The 27,657-nt window shown below is 34.1% G+C and overlaps 1 protein-coding gene across 2 annotated transcripts in view; it reads left to right on the top strand.

Moving 5' to 3' along the window:
* The first annotated feature begins 2,782 nt into the window (after positions 1 to 2,782).
* The window catches only part of FER (tyrosine-protein kinase Fer), a 178,938-nt gene continuing 154,063 nt past the window's right edge, over positions 2,783 to 27,657 (top strand). Inside the window, exon 1 of one of the 2 annotated variants that reach the window (XM_072537447.1) lies at positions 2,783 to 3,484. In XM_072537447.1, the coding sequence (XP_072393548.1) occupies positions 3,289 to 3,484 (196 nt within the window). In that variant the 5' untranslated portion in view covers positions 2,783 to 3,288. The remainder of the gene's footprint in view (positions 3,485 to 27,657) is intronic. The other variant, XM_072537448.1, reaches the window with a different exon arrangement.

Below are 27,657 nucleotides of genomic sequence, written 5' to 3'. Positions count from 1 at the left end.
CGAAATATATGTTTATATCAAGCACAAGACAAAACAATAGAAACTTCTTCCAAACACGTCTCTACAGCTTTGAAAGGGTAGCAGATCTCACGTACTTAGGATCCCTAGTAAACAAAAGTAATGATGTAGAAATAAAGAAGAAAATAAGCAAAGGAAACAGAGCATATTATGCAAATAAAAGAAATTCTAAAATACTAGGGCGGAATTCGAAGATACAATTTATTATACAAAACACTAATAAGACCTTTTGTGACCTATGACTATGAAACATGGACCCTGCTGAAGGAAGCCTTGATTAGAGAGCGTCGAGAATGATTTAAGGATTATGGGAGTTCGGAATTGGAGAAGAGATGATAGCAGTAGGAAATGGAATACAGTTGTTGAACAAGCCAAAACTCACAGAGGGTTGTAGCGCTAGAGGAAGAAGAAGACGTGGTGAGTGAATTTTATATTATAAAAGTTCTAAAACATGAAACTATTTTCTTATAAGTACTTAAGTGTTCCTCTACGTTGTTCTGCGATATCCACTTACAAATTATTCTTCTTCCTATATAGTATATATTCAGTCACAGCATCCTCCTACGAGGACACAAACATAATAGTATCATATTGCCAAATAGTGGCATTTAACCTTACGAAATAATATGTTACCTGTATGTACCTCTGTACCCCTACAGTACCAATGAAATACAGTTAATTACGTCAGTTTCACGCGAACTGTCTAACCTCCATATACGCATAAGTTTCTAATTGATTTACACATAGAATTATGTTTTATAATCTATAAGCTTAATAATTTATAGTTTTTTTATTTAAGTACATACTTACCGTTCTTGTAAACTTTTATATTTTTGTAAACATCGATGTTCTTCAGGAAGAACAAACGTACTTCATGATACAAATTGTGACAGCAAAATTTTTCGATTTTAATTTATTCTAGTTCTGATGTATTTCTAATTTACTTTGTCATCATTATCTAAGCATATTTTATATTAGACTATTTATAAAAATTTAATGGGCTATTAGAGATGTCAAAAAGTAAGAAGAATCGTCATCACGAAGTGGTTTGATAATAAACCAGTGATTTTTACGTTTAGCTTTGTTGGTATATGACAACTGGGTAATTGAACAAGATATATTGATGTACCTATTCAGTTTCATGTCCTCCTCGTACAATTCTGCAAAAAATTGTGTCCATCTTTCTGCTACGTCTTTTTGTCTTGTAAGTATATCTCCTTCTTTCCCTGTTATTTTTGATTTTTGTTTGCTTGTGCCTCCTTTCAGGCTTTTTGTTATTACGTATAGCGTCTTTGTGTCATGTATTTGTGCTTTTGTTTCTGCCTCTTTTGCGATTTGCTCTATGTGCAAACTTTTATTCAATTGAGCTAGTTTTTTAGCTCCCTATTTTTTCTTTGTATTCGTTCCTCTATGTCTCTTCGTCTTATGGGATTTGTTGTCTTGATTAGTTTTTTTCTATTGTTCTTCTCTCTTCAATGTTTGTTTTAGTGTCCTGGTTATCCACGGTTTGTCAATGTTTCATTAATATTCAATATTGTCTCTATTGATGTGTTTATGTTTGCCTTCTTATATATTCCCCATATGTCCTCAACATTTAATTTTTCTTTTTGTGTTAAATTCCCGACATATTTTCCTAGCTTAACTTGGTACTCTCTTTCTGGAAATATTCATATGATTTTATGAATATCCTTACGTGGGAACAGTGTTACTCCTATAATGAAATTTTCGAGCAGAACAGAAACAATTTCCTATACTTTACGTTTTCTCCTCTCATTACATTTTACTTTCCGTCGTTGTTTGTTCCTACTTTAGCATTACAGTCTCCTGTAACGATTTTAAAATCTCGTTTATGAGTTTATTGTAAGTTGGCTAAGAGCATATACATTTGTTCATAAAACTTGCCTTTGAATTGCATTTCTTGTGAATTTATTGGTGCCTAGACGTTGAATATGATTGTTTCTAAATTTGCCCCGGAGTCTTCCCCATATTATCCTTTTTGAAACATTGTTTTACTTACTCCCAAAATATCCATGTTGTATCTTTTTATTTATGTTAAAATACATAATGCTCGGCTGTATCATTAACTCCATAGTCCGCCAATTATCATTCGCTGTTTTGTCTATTCTTTCGAGATATGCTCTGAACTATCCATGACCCGTTAGAAAAAAGAAGTAGTTCGTTACTCTTATAATTTAAATTAATCCACTCCTCCACATCCGGGATTAGCACTCTCGTCCACGTAGCCCTCCGTTTATTTTCCCATTCTTGTCACATTCTTATTGTTTCGCTTCTTTTTTCTTTCTTTTTTTACTAAGACTACCTAAAGTAACTTTGTCCTTGTAAAAGGATATTTAATAAATCAAAAACCAAAAGGGCTATAGCCAAATTCTCTGTTTTGAAAATCTTCAAAAAAATAATAGAAAAAGGCTGGTAAGTTTCAGATTTATATATATATATATATATATATATATATATATATATATATATATATATATATATATATATATATATTATTTCTTCTAGCATGACTGAAAGGGATATTATATTCTTTGACTTTTTTTAATTCTACACTTTTTTAATATTTTCATTTATTTTGTGTAATCTATTTTATGTTTCAATCTTCTAAACAATACAATACTAAAAATACACTAAAACGCAAAACACACACATGAGAATTTCACTGTATTCTATTTTTGTTACAAGGTATCGATACCTCACAGACAGGCCTACAGCGGTTAAGTAGGTTCTGGCCGGTCGAGGAATCCACGTTTACGTTTCTTCACTCCGCGCACGACAGTTCCTCGAATCGAGACAAAACAACTTAAGTCTGTACCTACCCGTTGTTGCCTGCTGCATGCAATTCACAGGTATCTCGCGGCGGTCCATTCTCCAGTCCTCGACGTATTCATATTTTAGTTCATTCCTTTGTCCAGTCGGTTATGCAGCAACGCTAAGTGAGTAAGCTGCGCGGGTGATAAATGATTTTTCAATTTGAAAATATTTAGTTAATTTGAAAACTGTTTACACAAGAGCCATAAGCTAGCAGTGGTGTATGTGCATTTAAAAGAGATACAAAAACAGCTGTTGTAATGTATTCTAATAGATGTTTATAAATATATGGAGAAGTTAAGTTTTACCGTTCTTGTTTTGGAATTACCGCCGCGGTAGAGAGCAGTTGACACGATTTATCGAGTTCTTGTTACGACGTACGAATAATAAAGTGATGGTGAATGTGTTTTGTGTTGACCTGATGTTATAAACGGCCTAATTATGGGGTTTTCGACCAATTTACAGGGCAAGATCGCGCACGAAGCGCTCTTGTCTAGACAAGAGGCCGAATTGAGACTTTTGGATTCTATGAAACGGTGTATTGTGTCCAAAGTGAAATGTGATAGGGATTATGCGGTAGCGCTGAGTTCAGTGGCCACGCAAGGGTTGAAATTTGACAGGAGCGATGAACTTTCTGGTATGTTTATTTTGAAATTTATGAACAAGTAGCTTTATTAACTTTTATTTTAAACATGATATAAAATTCCTAAATAATCAGTTTATTTTTTTATTTTATTTTAATTAAGTGCTAAATATTTTCATTTTCTTCTACATCAAGATTTAAAAAAATCGTATGCATACTAAGTTAAATTGCATAGTCCTAGAAGATACAGAGATTTTTAGATCTAAATTCTAAAAAAATATTTTGGGTTGAAAATCAATATTTAATAATATTAAATAATTAATCAATAATCATTAATCAATATTAATGTCATGTAATGAGTATAATATGTCATGTAATGAGTATAAAAGTTCAAATTACGGGACGCCTTTACTACCTACTGATAACACAGAAACAAAATTAAGGACTTTTAATATGTATATACGAAGAAGGTGTATAAAACGATGTAGAAGATCTTAATACCATGAAAATCAGGCAGTGGTGAAGGAAAGTATGCGACAGGACAGGGCAGAATGGAAGGATGTTCCATTCTACTAATATATTTTTATACAGGGTGCTATGTCATAACAGACTGTACATACTCCATACTCCTACCTCGTATGGAAGCCCCTATGGGGAATAAGGAATGACCATTAAACAGTGTCTGCACCCATTGTTTAATAATATACAGGGTGAGTTGTGAATTTTGACTACCCTTTCTATACGTCATAACTTTTGAACGGTAAGTTCAATGTGTCTCATATTTTGGCCTTTTCGTAGCCGAGCTACAGCAATAAATTTTTTCTTTTCGTAATAAATTAGGAATAAATTATAGTATTAGTCTGAATTCGGCCTTATAAAATGGATATGCTAACTTTACAGACATCTGATCGTCTTCCTATTGAAGAACCCGTCTCATGCCGTTTAGACTATGTCGTCGTATATCCAGGGACGGATACACGGGGGAAATGGGAAAATCCCCTCCAACAAGGTCCAAAATTAAAGAAGATCTGACACTGCCTATATCTGTACTTTTAGCTAGATCGCATAGTGTCTTACTATCAATTTTTCTAAGGGTTTTCATCTCTGATATTTCTTGCATTCGTTTTGTTCTCTCTGTGCCGGGTTGTTTCTGCCGCGTATGCCATTATTGGTCTGATAACTGTTTTGTAAATTCTGCCTTTTATTTCTTTCGCGAGATTTTCATTCCTTCGTATTGTTTCATTCAGGTATCCTGCAGCTCTGTTTGCTCTATTCTCTTGATCTCTCATTTCTGTTTCGAGCTTTCCGTAGCTAGACTAAGTGTGATGCCAAAGTATTTAAACTCCATCACTATTATTTGTCCCTTTCGCGAGATTTTCATTCCTTCGTATTGTTTCATTCAGGTATCCTGCAGCTCTGTTTGCTCTATTCTCTTGATCTCTCATTTCTGTTTCGAGCTTTCCGTAGCTAGACTAAGTGTGATGCCAAAGTATTTAAACTCCATCACTATTATTTGTCCCTTTTCCAGTTTACATCTTAGCAGTTATAACCATTTTTTTGTTAAAATTATGTTAAATTTTCTGGCGGTTATATTAAATTGGTGAAACGTACTTTGTAAATCATCTTCACAGATTAGTACTGCGTCGTCTGCGTAGCAGATTATTTTAAAAAATGAAAAGACTGTTATGTTTTTGTACACACCTGTGGCAAATCAAAGAATGGAAAGGAAAAGTATTTTTAAAGTGTGTAAACATTTATTTTCTAGCTGAGCGCTTTCGACTTACAAATCCATCTTCAGAGCTGTGCTACAATAGAACACTGATATAAATAAATAATTTATATTTTACAATGTTTCATTTATGTCAAGTTTTTAAAAAGTACCACTACTAAGGAGAGATCTCATTTTGGTAGAATCCGCAATTTTTCTTTAAGCTATTTCTGTATGTTAAAATATTTTTTTGGAAAAAAACACAAAAATACTGTACACTGGACTCCACAAAACACTAAAAAATTTGGTTATGGTACGGGTGTCAGAAACAAAAAATGACAATTGAAAATATAGATTATTTTAAGTTGTTATTCTTCCATTTGAATCTTTTTTTCATTCTTACTTTCTAATAATTTAATTCGTTTAATCCATGATCGGGTTGAACAATAAAGGACTCAAGAGAATCCCCCTTTTTCCATGACAGATTCCCATAGATCTAATGAACAATATCAAAAATATTTCGGAAAAGCTGCAGCTCCCATGGTACAGATGATCGAAGAATTGGGTGACAAAGGATCTCTGAAATACAAGTTTTTCGTTGATAATTTATTTACCAGTACAAACTTGTTAAGTACTCTAAAAGCTAATGGGTACGAAGTTACAGGTACTGTGAGGGATAATAGAATTCCTAGAAATTGTCCTCTTGTTTCCAAAAAGACGATGGAAAAGAGGGCACGAGGGGAATATTGTTCAACATTGAATAAGGAGACTGGTATTCAATATGTTCGCTGGAGGGACAACAAAGTTGTAACAGCTGCAATCACATGTTTTGGTGTTGAGACGGTCAAAAATGTGGAAAGATATTCCAAAAAGGATAGCAAGACAATACAAGTACCTAGGCAATATCTTCTTTCGCAGTATAATAACAGCATGGGAGGAACTGATCTCATGGACAGTAATATATCTTGGTAAGAAATAAAAAGCAATATTTATATGAATGAAAATATATGGGTAATTTTTTTTAATTACCGAGCCTGCATACGTCCCAAAAAATGGTACTGGAGAATATTTACGTAGCTCATAGACGCAGCTCTTCAAAATGCTTGGACGATATGTAGGAAATCCGGGAAGAATATTAGTCTCTTAGAGTTTAGAAGAAGTATTTGTCAGGTAAAAGTATTTTTATACAAAACTCAGAAAATGTTTACACGATTCATTCAATTTTTAGACCTACTTAACGACATATAAAGTCCCCGCTAAAAGAACTGGAAAAATAGGTAGAGCAGCAGGAAGTGATTTTCGAGTGTCTGACTGCGTCAGGTTTGACTGCAAGGATCATTGGATTATCTCTGTACCTGAGGGTAAAAGAAAGAGGTGCGCCATGCCAGTTTGCAGTTCAAAAAGGCGTACGTGTTAAAAATGCAACGTTGGGCTTTGCATTTCATGTTTTAAACCATTTCATACAAATGGGACAAATTAATGAATTGTTTCAATATTTGATCTTGCCAAACGCCTAGTGGTCCCGTATGGGATCACCTTTTTTCCAATTTTTTTTATTTCGGCTTAAATTTAACAAAAATAAGTTGTTTTTACGTAGTTTTAAATAAAATTATTGTATATAAAAAGAATTTTCTTTTCTCGTCGCTAATGGGTTAAGATAAATACACATTTTTCATACTAAATAGTCTCGCGCAACCAACTAATATTTTTAGTACTGAAGTCAGTAACTCAGTACTGAAATTAGCATAATGGCAAGCGGACCTAAAACTAAAAACTTGAAAACGCCGCCTACACATAAATTAATGCTAGGTTTATAATTTCTTAATTGGAAACAATTAAGAGTTTGCAAATATGAGGACCTGTAATTATGATCAGATTTATTATACCTAAAACCACAAATTACAAATAAATCGATGTCTCAAGCTCAAGCATCTTTTTTGGTTAATTGTTGTCCCCTTCAGCTCATTGCTCATTTCCAGGAGTTGCTAAGTCACAGCATGTCTACGTACCGTAGTACGGCGTTTTTATGCAATTTATAAAATAATGGAGGAGGATAAATTATATCTATATTTGTTTACTCAATATAATTTGAGTTTTCGTATTTTTGACTGTTTCATTAAGTAAAAAAGAGCTTTGCTGCGGCTTTTGCACATTTCGTACAGCTCAAAAAGACAGAAAACGATAGTCCTTTTTGCTTAAGGCTACCAAAATAGGTTACGCTTTTTGCAACAATACACTAGAATAGTGGAAATAGCAGGACACATTCGCTGGATTTCCGTATTTGAGTTTGTATCTTCCCCACTGTCTGAAGAAGTAGGACATACAGAAATAAAGTTATAACAGTCTATTGATATTAATTCATACACGGAAAGTTTGACGAATTATGTTCCTTTCGCCGTTTATTTTTATATATTTGGCGTCTTAATTCATATATATATATATATATATATATATATATATATATATATATATATATATATATATATATATATATTTACGATTATATTACGATAATTACAAGCAAGGAAATAGACTACACGTAATATTTACTTACAACTTTGTAAAACAAAATTAGAACAATTAAAAATAGAAATGAACTATTTATTTACTTTGCATTCCAAAAGATCTTTTAATTATATCGAACATCTAAGAGTGTCTAGTTCAATAAGTAAACTTTTGGCAAGATTTATGAGAAAAGTAAATTTTTCGAAGGCGGAACCTAAATCTGCTATCCAGACGTTGTGTTTCTAAATAAAGTTGTTAAAAGGAGAGTGAGTTTTGGTGTCTATTACTCCTTTATGTCTAATGATATAAGGATAAAGTTAACACAAAAGAAAAAAGAAAAGTGGGTGTATATATTAAAAGCGGTATTAGCTATTCAAAAATAAGTTTTTTTGTGTGATTATCTACAAACCAGATGAAACAAAACCGATGAATTATATCCAAAAAAATAATCATCAAGAATCAGCTCCAAAGATACATATTCAATATTTAAGGGAAAAACAATACAAACAAAATGCAAAAAAACATAATTAGAGTTTTACGGGAAATTACTATTACAGAAATTAAATGGTCCTAAGAAAAAAAAATTAGAAAAACTTTATCACATGTTCAAGATACATCCATCTCAGAATCTGCTTTACATCGAAGATTTCGATGGCTTGGTCATGTAGTGAGCGTGGATGATGGCAGATTTCCAAGAAGAGCTCTAAAAATAGCATGCTGACGAGAAGCCCAAAATGGAAACCATGAAAAAATGTAAGAGCGAAGATACTAACGAAGGTGGATGGAGCGACAAGATGGTAGTAGAATTAATGTAAATTGGATTAAATGATCCACTTGGATCCACAACAAAACAAAAGTGACCGATGTATTAACGCAGATAGCAAAACTTAAGTGGAAGTCCGCTGGACATACCATAAGACAGAAAGACGACAGACAGAATAAGATGATTATACACTGGAGACCATATAGTTATAAACGAAAAAAAAAAAGAGGCCAGAAATGAGATGGTCAGATAATTTGAAGAAACACGCAGGCCCGAAGTGGATACAATCTGCCTACAATAGAGAGACGTGGAAGAAGGATTAGGAGGCCTATGTCCAAAATTGGACTGCAAGGGCTGTATAGATAGATAGATAGATCCACTCATCATCATCATTCTGGCTTAACAATCATGTGTGGGTCCTAGTCTCCTCAACAATTTCTTTTCAGTTCACACACTTCACTTTAATACGTTACTATAGAGTTCATAAATGCTCTTCCAATCCTAATGTTTGTTGCCTCTGTTAAATCTCGGTCGCACCATACTGAATTACAATTCTAATTTCTTTTCCTGTTGTATTTGGTGTCTAATTTCCTCTTGATCTAGTCCATACGTTTTCAAAATTGCTCCTAGATATTTGAACGATTTTACCTGCGTTATTTCTACGTCATTGTTAATCATAACCTCAAAATTAGCTTCATAGTTAAACACTAAATACTCTGTTTTTTGGAAACTTATGTTAATCCCATTATTTATATGCTCCCTATAGTCGTCTCAGCCTAAATTTCAGAACATAGGAGTCTTGTGTAATAATCACTTGGTCATCTGCGAAGTTAAAGCTGGCTAAATAGCCGTCGCTCACTGGTATCCCCATAGCGGCATAGCTGCATCTTCACTGGTATATAATATTCTTTCTAAATTAACTATAAAGAATAGAGGAGATAGACTGCATCCTTGTCTTAACCCTTTAGTTGCAAATATAACTTTTGACAACATTTTATCAACACGAATGTAGGATTTTTAATATCTGCAATTTCTGTCAAAATATTAAGTATCGCCAGAGTACAATATATTGCACTATAAAAAAAAATTTATTATATTTACCACATGGTTCTTGGGTTTGACGTAGGAGTTTATACTTCTTCTTCTTCACTTGCCATATCAGAGTTATTCGACGTTGGCGATCACCATTGCGAAGACTTCTCGATCTTCTCCCACATTTGATATCTCAGTCCATTCACGAATGCTTTTTCACCAAGAAACCTGTTTTTACTTTAAATTAATATAAAATGTAAAATTTTTGATGCCAAATCCGATAACACTTATAGCATATACTATTTTTTCTCTAATATTTTGGGGTTAAAGGTATTTCGTACCAAAATTCAGAAGTATTGACGTTTTTGTCTAGTTTTCCTTCGTTGCCTGTAGTAATTGCACCAAACCAGAGTTATGGAGCTGATTTGTAAAATACGATTATCTCGAAACCTGTTGAGTTTTGAAGTTGTTAAAAGACTTATTTTTTTTGGTGAGATAATGTATCTTTAATATTTTTTGACACAAACAGCGATAACTTGAAGAGCAAAAAAGTGTCAAATTTATGCCACATATGTGGCGTCCTTTATTAGCTACATCAAATTATCTCCTCATACTCAAAAGCCCCGTTATAAATTTTTATACATAAGTAAATGTCTAAAAACATGAAAGTTGTAGGGAAAAAAATGTTTTCATTATAACTTGTAACAACCTGTACCTTTCTTAATACCAACATTTTATTAAAGCAAGTTGGCTTAAATCGTAATATTTTAAAGTGTAGAATCTACTGTTTCTTTTTATACAATTACTTACAACTTTGCAACAAAGAGCACAAAATCGAAATGCATGGAGGAGTTTAAGGGAGGCCTATGTCCAGCGGTGGACGTAATAAATAAAGGCTGGATGATGATGATGATGATGATGATGATGATGATGATGATGATGACGATGATGACCCTGTGTAATTATGTGTAAAATTACTCGCCGGTTTATTTCGTTTTCGCATCTGGAGGTTCCTTTTCTGAATCTGACCCTAAACCATATGATGATATCATACTCCAGTCATCAGAGACGAAAATGTTACTGAACCTCTAAAAATTATACGAACAAGCTGAATTTTGCTGAGAATGTTAATTTTGGGATCACCAAAAAGACGCAAAATAGTTTACCACTTTCACCCTCGGGCTTCCCTTAAACCCCCCCCCCCTCTATAGGGGGGTAAAACGCAAAAAAATCGATTTACTAAGAATATGTACACCGTAGGACAAAATGTTTTACATAAAAAATGTAGCTGAGGTAATTTTAAACAAAAATGATTATTAGCATTTTTTGTGTAGAATGAACCGCTTCTCTTAGAAACAACGCTTAAAGTGAAAGTCGATTGTGCATGTCAGTTACGCGCACGAAATCAATGTTCAATAACATTTTTATCAGCTGGACGGTCAAAAATTCGATATCTTTTGATATCGAATGACCTATCGACAAAAATCAAGTGCGTTTTAAAGTAAAGAGTTCAGCTTTCGTATGCAGTTTTGGTATTTTGCCGCAAATAAACTCAGGTTTTATACAGGTGTTAAATAAATAAACGTGGTGCGATTTTTATTTTTTATGATTCTCATGAGATCAATACAATCTATCCCTTTCATTGACTGGCCACTATGAAGTTTCTATTACTAGATCCTAACCTTTAAAAGCTTTATCATGAAATCTTAGTTTTGAGTTTTGGCAACAAGGCATGTGAGGCATTTGAAATATGCTTAAAAAACGATGGATTTAAACTTTCACACAACAAACGATCTAAAACATTTAAAACTTTTTTTTACAATTACACTAATACGTTTTTTCAAAAGAACAAAACTTTTGCAATAAATTACACCCAAAACCGTCTTGTTAAATGCATTTCTTGTGACGTGTGGTCGTTTGTAATGTAAAATGTAGGGAAAGTATATACTATTTGTTTTCATAGTTTTACATTTAATATTTTTCTTTTAACGTGTACTATAATGTGATCTAATTCAATCCTGTATTCTAACGACTTTGGTAAAATATATTGCTTCCTGTAAAATTGTTAAACTGGCCATCTCATGTATTATGTTTTAAGTACGGAGAATTTGACTTCTCTTTTGTATTCTGTGTCACAAATATGCACACAAGTGTACGGTTTCGTATTACGGTCTCAATTAACTTAAATTATCGCATTCAAAATCACAATACAATAGGGTGATTTATTGATGTACCCTCTTCCACCCAACGGCCAAAAGGTTCTTTTCTGACCTGCAATCTCAAGACACTTCCTCCCAAGACAGCGAACGAAACACACGAAGTTTTTTGGCTCTCGTGCCATAGAGCCGCGTCGGCGGACGTCCCGACGTACCAACGAGATTTCCTTGGCTAAGAATCCATCAATATTTCAAAGGGTAAGTCTATATTCTTTGTACAAACATCAATAATGAGTAAGACCAGTTAATTTCTTAATTTTTTTACAGTTGTGTTTGCTATTTGTCGCTAATTTATTCACAAACAAAATATTACATTTTTATCTTTATAATTATTTATCTACTATCATTTAACCAGCGACCTCTTAAGTTTTATACAAAACAGTTACCATAACTCAAAATTGAAATTTCATGTCATAGGTTTTAAAGACTAATCTCTAAACTACAACTGGTCAATAAAAGTGATCAATTTTATTGAGCTCATGAGAATTGTAAAAAATGGCAAAAATCGCATAAGAAAGCTGCACTCTTTGCCTTTAAAACGCCTATTGATTTTTGTTGATAGGACATTTGGACCAAAAGATATCGAATTTTTACCGTCGAGCTGATACAAATTTTTTTGAACATTAATTTCGCGGGCTTAACTGACATGCAAAATCGACGGTGACTTCAAGCGTTGTTTCTAAGAGAACGGTCCATTCTACAAAAAAAAAATGCGTATAAATATTTTTGTTTAAAATTATCTCAGCTACATTTTTTATTTAAAACATTTTTTTCTACGGTGTACAGATTCCTGGTAAATCGATTTTTTTGCGTTTTTACCCCCTGCGATGGGGGTTTTAGGGATTCGCGCGGGGTAAAAGTGGTAAACTTTTTTGCATCCTTTTTGGGGTCCCAAAATTAATATTCTCTGCAAAATTCAGCTTGTTCGTATAGAGGTCAACTCTCTGAGTATTCGTGACATCAGCCTACTATTCCCGTAATGCTTTAAATAAGATTGGGATTGCCTCAAAACTGGCTTCAAATAAAACATTTAGCAGCCATAACAAAGCATTGTGTGATGTTACATAACCATCATTGAGCTGTTTTTATAATAATAAAATATTAATTTTGTGTATCCACGGGTATTCAGTGCTTTAACGCACAAATATCAGAACTAAGAATTATTATGCAGCTGATTTGTAAAATGCGTTATTAACAGATATATCTTTATTTTAGTTGAAATAATATATTTTTAATATTTTTTGACACAGATAACGCAAAATGAAGAGCAACAAAGTTAAGCGCAAATTTACTATCAGCTACATCAAAATATGCATCAGATTATAATTCCTTATACTCAAAATCCCCCATTTATAAATTTTATACATATATGTTAACAAAGATGATTAACGTCCTGTATCTTTCTAATATTAACATTTTATTAAAGCAGGTTGGCTTGAATCGTAATATTTTAAAGTGTATAATCTATAAATTTATTTTAATACAATTACTTAAGGACTACCTTGTATAACCAATACACAAAAAACATTACTAATTACACACAGAATTTAATTCTTCCTTGAAAGTTACGATAGGGTATTCTAAGATTTAAAGCCTCCAAAAATTCATTTTAAAATTCCTTTTAAAAGAAATGTCTTTATTTGTCTAAATTCTTGTAAACACATTGTGTGTGTTCTCAGGTGAAAATTATCAGTACAATGTTTACACATAAATCAACCATCAATTTCCGTCCCTTTCGAAAATGAATAGGTCCGCATTCTTTACCTAGTTCACTTCTTAATTTTGTTGTTGCTTGTTCTTGTTGGTGTATACCTACTTCAAAGAAGTCAAACCCATCCCATTCATAACTTGAATGACCTCCTTTTAATCGCAAATTGACAAAACGTCTACATAACTTCTCTGAACGATTTCTACAGTGGCGGCACGAGCGCTGAAGAGTTCGTCTTGGTGTGTGGCCTCTGACTAATCATGATGATGCTTTTACCTGAAAACACAATGATAAATAGAAGTTATTTTATAAAGCGTTCAAAAAATTGGAAGCTATTACTGTGCTATTACAGTAGACTCCCTCTATAACGAGAACTGAAATGACAGACTAATTACCTCGTTATAAGCCGATCTCGTTATATCAGACAACAATAATACTGTGCATACATATGAATATGTAGTTTTCTAAAATATTAACTCCTATAGTGAAGCCATTCGGAGCAATATAAGATGCTAATAAATACCTATTGTTCGAGTGGCTTTTGGAAAAAAAGTTGTTTACTTTTATTGTCAATGAAATACATTAAAAGAAAAAAGAGTTGTTTATTTTTATTGTCAATGATATACGTTAAAACAAAAATTCTGTACTTACATTTTTTTCCAACTGCATAATGTATAAAGCGTATTTTAAAGGATAATAATATAACCTATTGCTTTTACAATTGGAAGACGTCTGTCATTTTTGACTTCTTAAATTGTCCAGTATCATTCTATCTATCATATTTTCTAAAGATGTGAAACAGTTGTATTTATTGTAAAGAAGTTTATTGCGAGCGGCAGTTAAGTTTATTGCTGGGCAGTTAAAAAGGGTATTTATTTATAACTACGTCGGGTCAAGAGCGTAAAAAACACGTTTTTCGATCTTATTTTCTCTCGTTATAACTAAATTTGCTTCGCTATAGAGGGTTACAATTCAATAGAAATGTCACGGGACATCTAATGTATCTCGTTATAAGCGAAACCTCATAATAACCGTGTTCGTTATAGAGGGAGTATACTGTAATATTAGCTTATTGGTATTCAAAGTTATATAATGTGTATAAAGATATATGTACAAACAAATAATAATATATGCTTATAATATAAGACTTCTTCGTTGAAGAAATCAAGAAGGATGATTGAGGAAATAGAAAATCAGGGGAATATGGATCACTTGTAACGATTTAATTTGCCTACCACATTGGGTATCACTTATAGGGGGTTGAAAGTGGGGACAGCAATTACTGGGCTGGAGATAGGGTAAGCAACCAAAAAGAATCCTTTGCGAACGGCCACTCTTAATTTGGTTGGAGAGCTGGGTCGTAAGTAAGTGAATAAGAGGGACTAGAAGGGGTAACTACAAAGAAAGAAATAAAAAAATACTTACAGAGATTTCCTGGGCAACACACACACAAGAAGGTTCCTAAACTATTTGAAATGGACGCTGTTTAAAATAATCCTCTTGCTGGATAGAAAGAAAGGCTTTTCTTTGCTAAATATTAAAGGGTGATAATCTTTTTTAAAGGAAATAATTCTACAACCCCTGGTTTAGAGAGAAACATTACATATTTATTATTACTTCACATCAACAGTTATTACAAATAATATTAACAAAATTTATCAACAAACCTTACATGTTGAGCGCTATTTGTAACGATTTACAACAAGTTCCAGACGTAGCGACACTTATAGGAATTATAAATGAAAATTATCTAAATTTTTCAACGGAGCTTACATTGAGATTAGCCTTTAAACAAAACAGAATTCAAAATTCAGAAAAGGCTAATACCGACTATCATATGTCGAAATGAAATATCAAACCTATTTGAAATATTAAATATTAAAATTAATTGTATTTAAAAGAAGACTAATATGACGATTAGCTAATCCATAAAACTTATAATTTTATTTATTTATAATATTTTAGTTTGTCATGAAAGAAAAATGTTTTTTTATGAAAAAAATGTTTATTTTTACTTTGAATAATTTTAACAAAAAGTACCTGGTACCACTGGCTGATGTATTTCCTTTAAGAAAGTTTTTGGGATTGGAATTGAATCAAAACACTGCAAACAACACACAACTGTGTCCCACACAAACTGGAATTGGTCTGGGGGAAAAAAGTTCTGTGAGGTAGAACACTGATTCCGGCTTCGGATTATCTTGGATTGACAGCAAACTGCAATATTCAAAACTCGGCCCCTCAATTTCTTCTTTAAACCATGTGGACCTCCCTAATGGTTGGAAACGCCGGAAACATAGGGCACAGCATAAACAACCGCTGATTAACTCAACACAAAATTTCCAAATAGCATCTTGAGCAACTTAAAAAAAATTGCCGGCTTTGAAGACTACACGCCGAAAGCTATCTCTTCCACTTTACACTTGAATTTCCGTAACAAAAACGAATAACGAACAACAAAAAAACAATAACGAATTTAAAGAAAAATCCGGACTCAAACAATAACTGACTGCTTCCGTGGTCCATCGTTGAGTTACATCATAATCTCTCCGCATCACTTTCCCACCAATCTAAGTGGATATTTATTTGATGCGCAATATTAAGCGGAATCAAGATTAAAGAAATACCAATCTGTGATATATAAACAAAGTAAAAATGTTTATATTATCTATCTCAGCGACGCAGGAAGATCGAGAATGTTTTTCGATGTTTTAACATATACGAAAATCGAAATGCTACAACTTTAATGACCGGACTAGTCGAGAAAATAGTCATACAATAATTGAACAAATTGGAGAAAATATGGGGAACGACAACGGTGAAAGCCATTGATATACCTAACCGAACGAATAATGAAAGGCTTTTAAAAGCATAAAGATATTTAAAAAATTAACTTTACCAACCATTGATTAACAAATCCTTTATTAGATGCAATTTAATTTTTTGTTATTATGTTGGGAGGGTACGTATAAGCTTAAGTTAAAGTTTATCTTGGAAAAGGGCTGCAAAGGGTTTTCGCGCAAATTAAATTGTTTATAACTGTATATCATTAAAAGTTAACAAAAATAACTAAACATTTTTGACAAATTTTATTTTGGGCCATATTAACTTTTTTCCAGTAATTTTACAATAAATTAACATCAGAGCAATATTATAGAGAGCTTTTCAAAGAATAATTTTCACTACAAATTTGTATAATTTCATTAATTTTTCTGGGTTTTACAGCGCTCCAAAGTTAGTAAAAACGAACAATTAGACTTAGTTTTCTGTTATATTTTTTTTATTCATATCATTTTAAATCAATTTATCATTTTCGTAACAATGTTATTATTAATTTATTATAGACCCTTTCTGACCCCACAAAACTTACACCACCTCGTGCGCTTGAGTCTCACGGAAAAGCACCAATTGACAGACATAAAGTTTAATAAGAGCACCGTATCAGGATTATCCCAAGATAAATTTCTTAATAATGAAAAGAACAAAACAGACTTAACAGACCTTCTCAAAACAGCTCTATCAGAAATGGGTTTTAGTGTCACCGGGCTGAATGTGATGCAGATACAGTCTTCATCCTTTCTGCGCTTGCTGCATTCCAATCGTATGATTCTGTGACTATCGTAGCAGAGGAGATTGGCATCCTCGTCTTGCCCACGGCATTAGGAAGGAAGCAAACCAATGTTGTGTGTATAAAGTGTCCAATTTTTTTAAACCTTTAAAAGGGTGTAAGTCGTATTAATTATAGAGTCCTTAAAGTTTTATATATGGCGACGGCATTGCAGAGAATTTGCTGTTTCTACATGCTTTTTCAGGATGCGACACAACATTAGTAGCTTATAAGATCAGCAAACTTAATTTCATCAAAATTTTACAAAAGCTTCCTAAGTAAGCTAGCGGAACAGCATTATTTTTCAGTGAGAAAGCCGAGCCATATTTGCCCATTGTCGTTGGCGAACGTTTTTTCATCAATTTATATGGTGGAAATAAAGATGATTCTCTAACAGCATGATTGTTGACAGTGACCAAAATTACATTTAACTTATCATCGCTTCCGCCAACACAAGATGCAGATCGTTTACACAGTGTTAGAGTTTATCTCCAGGAAACACTGCGATCCTAAAGATTGGGACTGGAAAAAGCGTGGAAAAATTTGGATACCAACAAAACTTTCAAACCTCCAGCAGCCCCCGAACTTCTGAATTTAATTTTCTGCAGATGCAAGGGAAACTGTGAAAATATGTGTACCTACTTGCCGATAAATAGACCTCAAACGCATTCAGTGTGTCTCAATTGTTTTGGTGAAACCTGCAGTGACATCATGGATATATTAAAATCAATCAAAAACTTCGAAGAATTCGAAGATGACTTACCCACATTGACGCCAATTCTAACTTCCGACACATTCAAATTCGATACTGAATTATGCTCAATATTATTTCGCCTGGAAATTGTGAGTGAATTAGGCCTAATGTGGATACCACTTAAAAAAACACGCCTCCAGACTACTTCATAGGTGGTCCGGAAAAAGGTCGATAATAAACTAATCATCATCATCATCATCATCATCACCCAGCCCTTTGCGTTCACTGCTGGACATAGGCCTCCCTCATTTCATCGGGGTAGCGGGTGGGAACTCCTTTGGAGTCCCTTGGATTCTATTGGATAGTCTTATCAGAGAAAGTGAATCAATTCCTGCCCTCCGCAGATTCCAGGAGCTTCTTGACCTGGGAAGCTAGCACCTAATAAAGGTTCCTTGTCCAAGGTCACGGATAAAGTCCAGAATGGCATCCAAGGCGACGAAGAAATACTTTCGGTACGGCGAAGATGGCGGAGTTGGCAACCCTTGATTTTAGGGATAGTATAAGACCACAACCCGCGGCGTCTGATCCAGAGTGGGCGGCCGCAAACAGCGTCGGACCCAGAATGGGCGACTGAAACAAACACTCTAACACGTCTAGCCAGCGTGGCGTTTAAAGGCTAAAACCCCTCATGAAAATGTCAGTTGAAAACACGCAAATACCCCAGGCAAGTAGGAAATTATTTCCAGGATCTTGCACTGATAAATTATATCAGTCTGTCCCATGGATTCTGGGGGGAGGGGGGACAAAAAAAATTGATAATAATACTAACTAATTAATAATACTAACTTAACTAACTACTTAATAATACCGTAGAAATGTTAACAAAATAATAAATTAAATGAATAAAAAGATATATAATAAAAACTAAGACTAATGGTTCGTTTTCATCGTATTCTTATAAGTATCAAGTAAAAGTTCGGAGTACTGTAAAATCTGTTTATGAAAGAGAAAAATTTCACATCAACACATTTGTAGTGAAAATTATCCGTTGAAAACCCTCTATAATATTGCTCTGATGTCTTTTTATTGTAAAATGTCCAGAAAAAAGTACAAAAAGAAAATTTTTTCAAAAATTTTTAGTTATTTTTGTTAATATTTTTTATTTTTCATTTTACAATTAAAAGTAATAGGAATAAAGATGTAGACAAAATAATATTTGCTCCAAATAATGTTTAATAAAATTTTTTGTAGTGTTACAAGTTTACGAGATACAGCGCGAAAACCCTTTGCACGCCTTATTCCAAAATGGTGAGTATTAAAGAACCATGTCAACTTTAGAGCGCCGTAAAATCCAGATAATTGAATAAAATTAAACAAATTTGTAGTGAAAATTACTCTATGAAACCCTCTCCCATTTGTCCAAGATGGCGGCCGGGGGACAAGGGTGGCGACCCCACAAACTTGATTAAGCCTATAATTACCCCTCCTTCATATAAAAAAAAATAAGATTGGGTCCTCTCAAAAATGTAATCCCAATTCAACTTTTCAATGGACTAATATCATTATCGACAAATTAGTAGTTATGTTTTTATAATTGTGTTACTGAAGGGATTTTTCCAGATGTACAAAAATTAACAAAACTACTATCACTATTAATTCACAAAGGAATCTTTAGACGAAATTGGAAATTATCATCCCATCTCAATCATTTCCATTTTCTGAAAATTTTTTTAAAGTATTCTAAATGTTTGTTTGACAGAATATCTAGAAAAACACATTGTAATCTTTAAGGCTTTAGAAAAAAGTACAGCATTACACTAGCTACACAGAAGATTGTGAGAAATAAAGTTGATGGCTTGGAGGGAGGTCATTTTGTGTCTTTGACATTATGTGACTTATCCAAAACTCTTGACTGCGTTTCGCATGAATTACTGTTGTAAAAAATGCATAAATACGGTATTAGGGGAACCACTCTTAATCTAATTAGATTACACTTAACAAATAGGAAACAGGCAGTTTTTCTTAATAATAGCTATTCTGATTTTATCACTTTCGAATATGGGGTTCCTCAAGGTTCGATACTAGCACCCACTGTGTTTCATATTCATCTAAACGATTTGTTTCACTATTCACTTTTCCTATAAAATATGTATGCTTTGCAGACGATACAAAATCTGATTAAAATACATGCCAACAAAGGCAAGTTTAATATTAACTCTAACTTTCATGATCACGATACAAGATCTAAAGGGTATAAAAAATTCGACTAATGTTGGTTTGTATAACTTTTTGCCAGATGAAATAAAAACTCCACATTTATTATTATCGTTTAAGCATAAAAACAAATCATACTTTTTAAAATATTGTCTCTATTCAAAAACAGAGTAGCTAAGTACAGCTTTTATAACATAATGCTAGTTTGGTCAGGGTATTTGCGGGTCTATTATGACAATGTTTCATGTTTTTATGTTTTTATTTAGTGTGTTGGTCGTTTGTTAAATTGTTAGTATTAAATATTTGACTGTTCTATATTTTAAATCCTTTTGACGTTTCAAAAACAAAACTATTTTGTGGATTGACCAAATAAATTCTTTTTTAGTATTACTTACTCCTTAGTATTACTACTTAGGTTCCGTCTTCTTGCGAAATTGACTGTTACTGTTTTGCTAGTATTGACAGGGAGTCTTTCTCTGCCGCACCACCTAGTAAAGATATTTAAGTCCAAAATAGGTATCTTATTTTGAAAATAAAAATAATGCACTTTTGCATCGAATTATTTGCAGCTGTTTTCTTCCTATTGATGTTTTCGATGCTTCTATAATGGTTCCTTGCTTGTGTCGTTTAAAAGTCTATAAATGGTTGCCTCCCCAACTCCAGGGATGGTTATACACTTAAAACTATACTTCGAACAGTACTATAGAAAATGTCACACTGAGAGTGCAGTACGGGTAAGATACGGGCAATGCTTTTCTTATAGAGAATAAACGCGCAGGGTTGTCGGTTTTCTCCAGCTGTTGATTGCTCATTGTCTCACAAGACCGGCTTGGATAAAATGCATCTGCCGACAGTACGAGTAAAATATTTTATATCATGTATACGTATACAGTAGAATAAAAAGGCATTGATGAGTTATTGACAACGAAAACTATGAATTTTGCATATAAAACGTCAACATGAGATATACAATTGAATCATATTCATAAGAGTAACATTTGAACACCTCTTTACAAGAACAGCATACAATAACTGTAATTTTAATGTTTTACATAAAATAGAAAAAACATACATAATTTCTAGGAAAGAATTTGGAAACTTGGAAATGATATTATTTATAGATATTATATATAATATTCAAATTTCCAATTCTTTCATAGAAATTAGATTTTTTCTATTGTATGTAAAATATTAAAAATACAGTTATGTTGTTTCTATAAATAGGTCTTTATTTCTTTTGTAAAACTTCTGCTACAAATTACCATCATTAACATAATCACCTAAATATGGCCATAAACTTGTTTGTCATAATTAGTATTTGATAAACTCCAAGCTTTCCCTATTTCACCCCCTACCCATCCTTAGGGTGAAAGTGTTTTTGGAAAACGAAACTACACTTCAAAATTTAGACCGAGTTTCAACAGAGAGCATGGAGTCCCATAAGTTTAAATCCGGTGAATTATTTAACGGTTGCGCTAAACTCGTAGTGTTAAATGTGTTGTGTTTTTTACAAAATACGGAACAACTTAATGTAAGTGCTGCTGTAAGACGTACTTCGTTGATGACTGGTGTTAGCGAAAGAAGCATTTACAATTTCAAAAAAGAAAAAGAACAGAGTGGAACGTTGAAATCGTCAAAAAAACGTAAAAACGAGTGTGTCAATCAAATTCTAGAATATTCACATATGACGAGGGTCTAAGAAGTATTCTACGGAGAATTGTTGTACAGCCGTTGTCTCTTTCTACTTTATACAGACTTCTGAAAGATATTGGATTTGTTTATAAGAAACGTGGCCGAAGAAGCATCATGGTGGAGCGAGAGGATATTATTCATTGGCGCCATAATTATTTGAGAACTATACGACGTTTGCGAAAAGACCATTGCAATATCATATATTTGGACGGATTTGGGTTAATGTTGGCCAATCTATAAATTACGAATGGTGCGATACTACGATACAAAACAGTCGTACGATACAAAACAGTCGTGATGCTTTTCTCAAAGGTTTAAGTACTGGCTTAAAAGCACCTACTAAACGAGGTCCACGATATGTTTTATTGCATGCAGATTTTTCAGGAGGTTTCCTTCCTGGCACGCAGCGTGTTTTTCTGGCAAAGAAAAATACTGGCGACTATCACGATGAAATGGATGCCGCATATTTTGAGTCGTGGTTTAAGGAGACATTAATATCAAATTTGCCAAATAATGTTCGCAGGAATGTCATTGTAATGGACAATGCATCGTACCACTCCCGTAAAGAGAGATTCCCTAACAATTCCTGGAATAAAGCTGCAATCAAGGAATGGCTAGTGGAAAAAGACATTTTTTTCGAGGAGTGTTATTTGAAATCCGAGCTATTAGAAGCAGCGCGTGCTTTTAAAGATCAATACGATAAGTATCATCTTGATGAGTATGCTTCACAACATAATGTTTATATTTTAAGGCTTCCTCCATATCACTGCGAATTGAATCCTATAGAAATGGTGTGGAACCAAGTTAAGCGATATGTAGGTACCCATAATACCACTTTTAAAAACGACGAGGTACGCCAGTTGATCGACGACGGTTTTGCACGCGTCACAGAGCAAAATTGGCGCAATTATGTCACTCATGTTGTGGAGAAAACGGAAACTGAGATGTGGACTGCGAACAACCTGCAAGATGACGTAGACCAATTGATAATACACGCGAACACAGGGGAGAGTAGCGAAAGCGAATCCGACCTCTCGGATGTAGAGGACGACTTTAGTATAATTAATTGAATATCTGTGAGTAACCTCGATTATTTTACACTGTATAACCAATAAAATGCATTTACCAGTCCAATCAGTATGGGCTTTTCGGATATTGGGCTGGGTGCACGGAAATCGAGTTCCCGGAGGTTCCACCCTGTATATTTATAGCTATCAAGAAATGTAATTTAAAATATATTTGTTAGTTTAATAAAGTATAAATATAATATAATGTTAAATAACTTACACTATAAACCTTATACCTGCTCATCTGGTCAAGTGTGGGCAAGGAAAACCATGATCCCATATGGAATAACACAAGGTTTCGCTGAAAACTACCAGGTTGCTATGCCAAGGAACTAGGTAAACTTATGTTGTGTGTAAAAAATGCGAGACTGCATTATGTTTTAACAAGGACAAAAACTGCACTTAAGATTTCCACAAAAAAAATTTTCATAGTAGGTGTTAAAATTTCGCAGTGATTCAAGTGAGCAACTTGTTGTTTTAATAACATCGCCGGGATTAAAAAATGTGCAAAGCTTTTTCGATATTCCCGTTCCTGATAATTTTTCACATATTTACAAAAGAAAAAGTTTTTCTTGGATATTGGGCTGGGTGCACGGAAATCGAGTTACCGGAGGTTCCACCCGGTATATTTATAGCTATCAAGAAATGCAATTTAAAATACATTTGTTAGTTTAATAAAGTATACAGTTTTATAATAAAATTCTCGCTAAAAACTTAAGGTCTTTTTATTCAAATGCATGCCTCTTATTTGGCTACTTGAAGGCAATTATTTTATCAATATATTATTTTATAATAAATAACAGAGCCCGGCGTAGAGATCTGGGTACGGTTCTGTGACTACCACTTGGACCTGTTTGTATCGCCAAGCACAAGGCGTGAAATCCGGCAATTGTGCATTCCTATATTAGCCGTTCTGCACTCTCGGTGTGACATTTTCTATAGTTGTGTGTTCATGTACAAGAGCGTCATGAACATTTAACTCTTCATTTAAGTCTTCAAATGCACTGTGCTAAATGAAACTATAATCTCACAGGAGTAAAAATTTTCATTTTCTTTGCGATGATATTGTTCTTGCCGTGCAAGAACAAATACAAAAGAATGATGATGAAATGCTATAGAGAGGATTCTCCATGGTGCACTATGGCTTTGTGTTTATCCAAATAATTTTTTCAAATATTTTTACTATATTATTCAGATCTTCTACAAAAAAAAAATACTGTAGACTGTATTGACTTATCACTTTCATCTCGGGTATGACTTTTTTCTCAACTTATACAGTTGTCTACTGCTTTATCCAAACTGCTTAATTTTAGAAAACTACAGTATCATCGCTAATACTTTATATACGAAGTATACTTCATAATTTGCTATCAATCGTATCGATCTTAGCTACGAGATAGGAAAAGTAAATATGGCAGCGAACAATAAAGTTTTTTATTAACGAAAAAACCAACTCTATCAATTAAATTATAAGCACTAGATAATTCGTATATCAAAAGTATCTAATATTTATCTACCTAAGCTTATTCCTTGCAAACAATGCAATAAATGTAGTCCTTGATACCAAAAATAGTTTTTATTTATCCTGTTTCTTTAATAAGTTTCTTATTTATTTATCCCAAAAACAAACAAAAGAAAATATAATTTTATTATAACTTTATAACTAACATTATAACTTTTATATCAAATTTATGAAAAAATTAAGATTATTACTGATAAGCAGTTATGTAATTATTATATATTTAGACCACCTTACAGATCCTCAAGTTTGGTTTTATGTAGTCAAGATCATATATGACTTTGACCTTCATAACTCAATCATATTAACCTATATATATATATATATATATATATATATATATATATATATATATATATATATATATTATTCCAGATTTAGCCATACGGCTCACACTCCCTCTAGGGGGAAAATTCACTCATCCCAGATACCTACGGTATCAAAAGGATTGAGCTCTGGTGGGACTCTTTCCATGAGTACTAGGTGACTTGGTACGTCGGTGTATCTCCCAAAAATTTTAGCACGCATCTGGACGTCGAAAGTAGCACAGCTTTCTGCATGATCTTATATAGATGTTCATTTAGACCCAGCTTTTTTATGTTTTCTAGGAGGTTCTTCAGGATGACTCCAGTAGTAGAAAGAATACTAGGTATTGTCTGGGTACTTTCCATTCTCCATTGTCTCCTTATTTGTATTTCCAGATCTCTGTACTTGGCGATATTTTCGTTATACTTAACACGCAGATTATTGTTGTTAGGTATCGCCACATCGATTAGTGTTGTTTGTCTTGTTAGTTTATTAACTAGCACGAGATCTGGTCTATTATGTGCTACAGTTTGGTCTGTAAGCACAGTGCGATCCCAGTATAGCTTGTAGTTGTCATTCTCAAGCATACTCTCAGGAACGTATTGATAACATGGGAGATGGTTTGTTTGTAGAAGTCCCAGTTTAAAAGCTATCTCTTGATGGAGGAACTTCCCTACTGAGTCATGCCGTTCCTTATATTCAGTTTGCAGCAAATGCCTGGCAGCCCCCGGTAAGATGTTGGATAGTTTCTTGGGCTTGACATCCATATCGGCATTTGTCTTGCTTTCCTGATGTCAGCTAATAGTTCGACGCTATATTGTCGACATAGTCTTGACTGACTTCATTCGGATGTCGCCCGTGCAGAGGTTTACCCATCCAGATGCGCATTTTTTCGTTCTTAGTAAGATGGTTTATGCGCATTTCTTGTTCCCTCAGTTTAATCAGTGTTGTGTCATCTACTGCACAAATCGCGCGATGAAGAGTAGATGTCTCCGCCTGCACCTGAAAATAAGTTCGTAAATTATTAATCTGTTTTTCTAATTGCTCGCTTATATCAATAAGTCCTCGTCCTCCTAAATACCGCGGTAATGTCGTTCTTTCTACTGCACTTCGAGGATGGTGTTTTTGTGCCTTTGTGAGGTGTGTTCGTACTTTTCGCTGAAGGGTTTCTATATCCGTTTTAGTCCACTTAATAATCCCAAATGAGTAGCTAAGCGCTACACATTATAACAAGAACTAGGGCGAGAACTGCGGAAATCCTAACCGAGCTAGTAGCAGCAGCAGAACGAATGGGGTTACAGATAAATCAAAATAAAACCAAATTCATGGCGACTAACACAAACACAAGAGCTGGAAATGTTGACACAAATTTAATCATCAATGACCAAAACTTCGAAGCAGTCAAAGAGTTCATATATCTAGGGACATCGGTTAACCCCAATAATAACACATCTGAGGAAATAAAAAGGCGAATAATAATTGCAAACAGGTGTTATCATGGTCTATCAAAGTACTTAGCTAACAAACGTCTGTCTCAAAAAACTCGTATAAGGCTGTATAGAACACTGATAGTCCCCGTTCTCACATATGGATCAGAGGCATGGACGCTAACGAAAACAGATGAATCCGCTCTATCGATTTTTGAAAGAAAGGTGCTACGCAAGATATTCGGAGCGGTCTGTGAGAACGGAGTATGGAGGCGTAGATATAACTTTGAACTGCAGAATATCTACAAGCATACGTTGGGTGGTAAAGATATTACCACTATAATTAAGCGAAACCGCCTGCAGTGGGCAGGACATGTAGCCCGGGCCCCTGAGTCAAACATGATAAAAAAGATTCTAACAGCGTAACCCGTAGGAATGAGAAGACGGGGTAGACCAAAGCTAAGGTGGATGGACGGGGTAACACAAGATGCCGAGAAGATCGGAGTCGGCAACTGGAAAATGCAAGCGAGGGACAGAATAGAATGGCGTAGAAAGCTTGAGAAGGTCGAGGCCCTCTAAGGGCTGTAGCACCAAGATGATGATGATGATGAGTAGCTAAGCGCGGAAAATGCGTAGGTGTTTAATGCCTTAAACAAATTTTTACTATTAAGATGTGAGCGGAGTAGCTGTTTTACTCTTCGTATGAACTCTGACGTTAATTCGATTTTCATTTGTTTATGGTCAATTTTCCGCGCTTGCTTTACTCCTAGATATTTATACATGTCATTTTCGCCCATAGCCTCGATGTTTTGGCCATTTTGCATATTTGCATTATTATTATTATCCAGATTTAGCCATACGGCTCACACTCCCTCTAAGGGGAAAATTCACTCATCCCAGATACCTACGGTATCAAAAGGATTGAGCTCTGGTGGGACTCTTTCCATGTTATCGAGTCCTAGGTGACTTGGTATGTCGGTGTATCTCCCAAAAATTTTCGTACGCATCTGGACGTCGAAAATAACACAGCTTTCTGCATAATCTTATATAGATGTTCATTTAGACCCAGCTTTTTTATGTTTTCTAGGAGGCTTTTCGGGATGACTCCAGTGGTAGAAAGAATAATAGGTATCGTCTGGGTACTTTCCATTCTCCATTGTCTCCTGATTTGTATTTCTAGATCTCTGTACTTGGCGATCTTTTCGTTGTATTTAACACGTAAATTATTGGTGTTGGGTATCGCCACATCAATAAGTGTTGTTTGCCTAGTAATTTTATTAACTAGTATGAGATCGGGTCTATTATGGGCCACTGGTTGGTCTGTAAGCACAGTGCGGTCCCAGTATAGCTTGTAGTTGTCATTTTCAAGCATTCTATCAGGGACGTATTGATAATAAGGAAGATGGTCGGTTTGGAGAAGTCCCAGTTTGTCAGCTAGTTCTTGGTGGATAATCTTTCCTACTGAGTCATGACGTTCTTTATAATCAGTACCGACAAATGCCTGGCAGCCACCGGTAAGATGTTGGATGGTTTCTTGGGCTTGGCATCCATATCGGCATTTGTCATTTTGGACTTGAGGATCTTTAACAATATATTTCAGGTAATTTTTAGTTGGAATAACCTGATCCTGAATGGCAAGTAGGAAACCCTCAGTCTCGAGAAACATCTTTCCTGATGTCAACCAATAGTTCGACGCTGTATTGTCGACATATTCTTGGCTGATCTCATTAAGATGTCGCCCATGCAGAGGTTTACTCATCCAGGTGCGC

This window comes from Diabrotica undecimpunctata, chromosome 7, assembly GCF_040954645.1.
Source record: "Diabrotica undecimpunctata isolate CICGRU chromosome 7, icDiaUnde3, whole genome shotgun sequence".
Lineage (NCBI taxonomy): Eukaryota > Metazoa > Arthropoda > Insecta > Coleoptera > Chrysomelidae > Diabrotica > Diabrotica undecimpunctata.
This window is presented reverse-complemented; position numbering and strand designations above follow the sequence as displayed.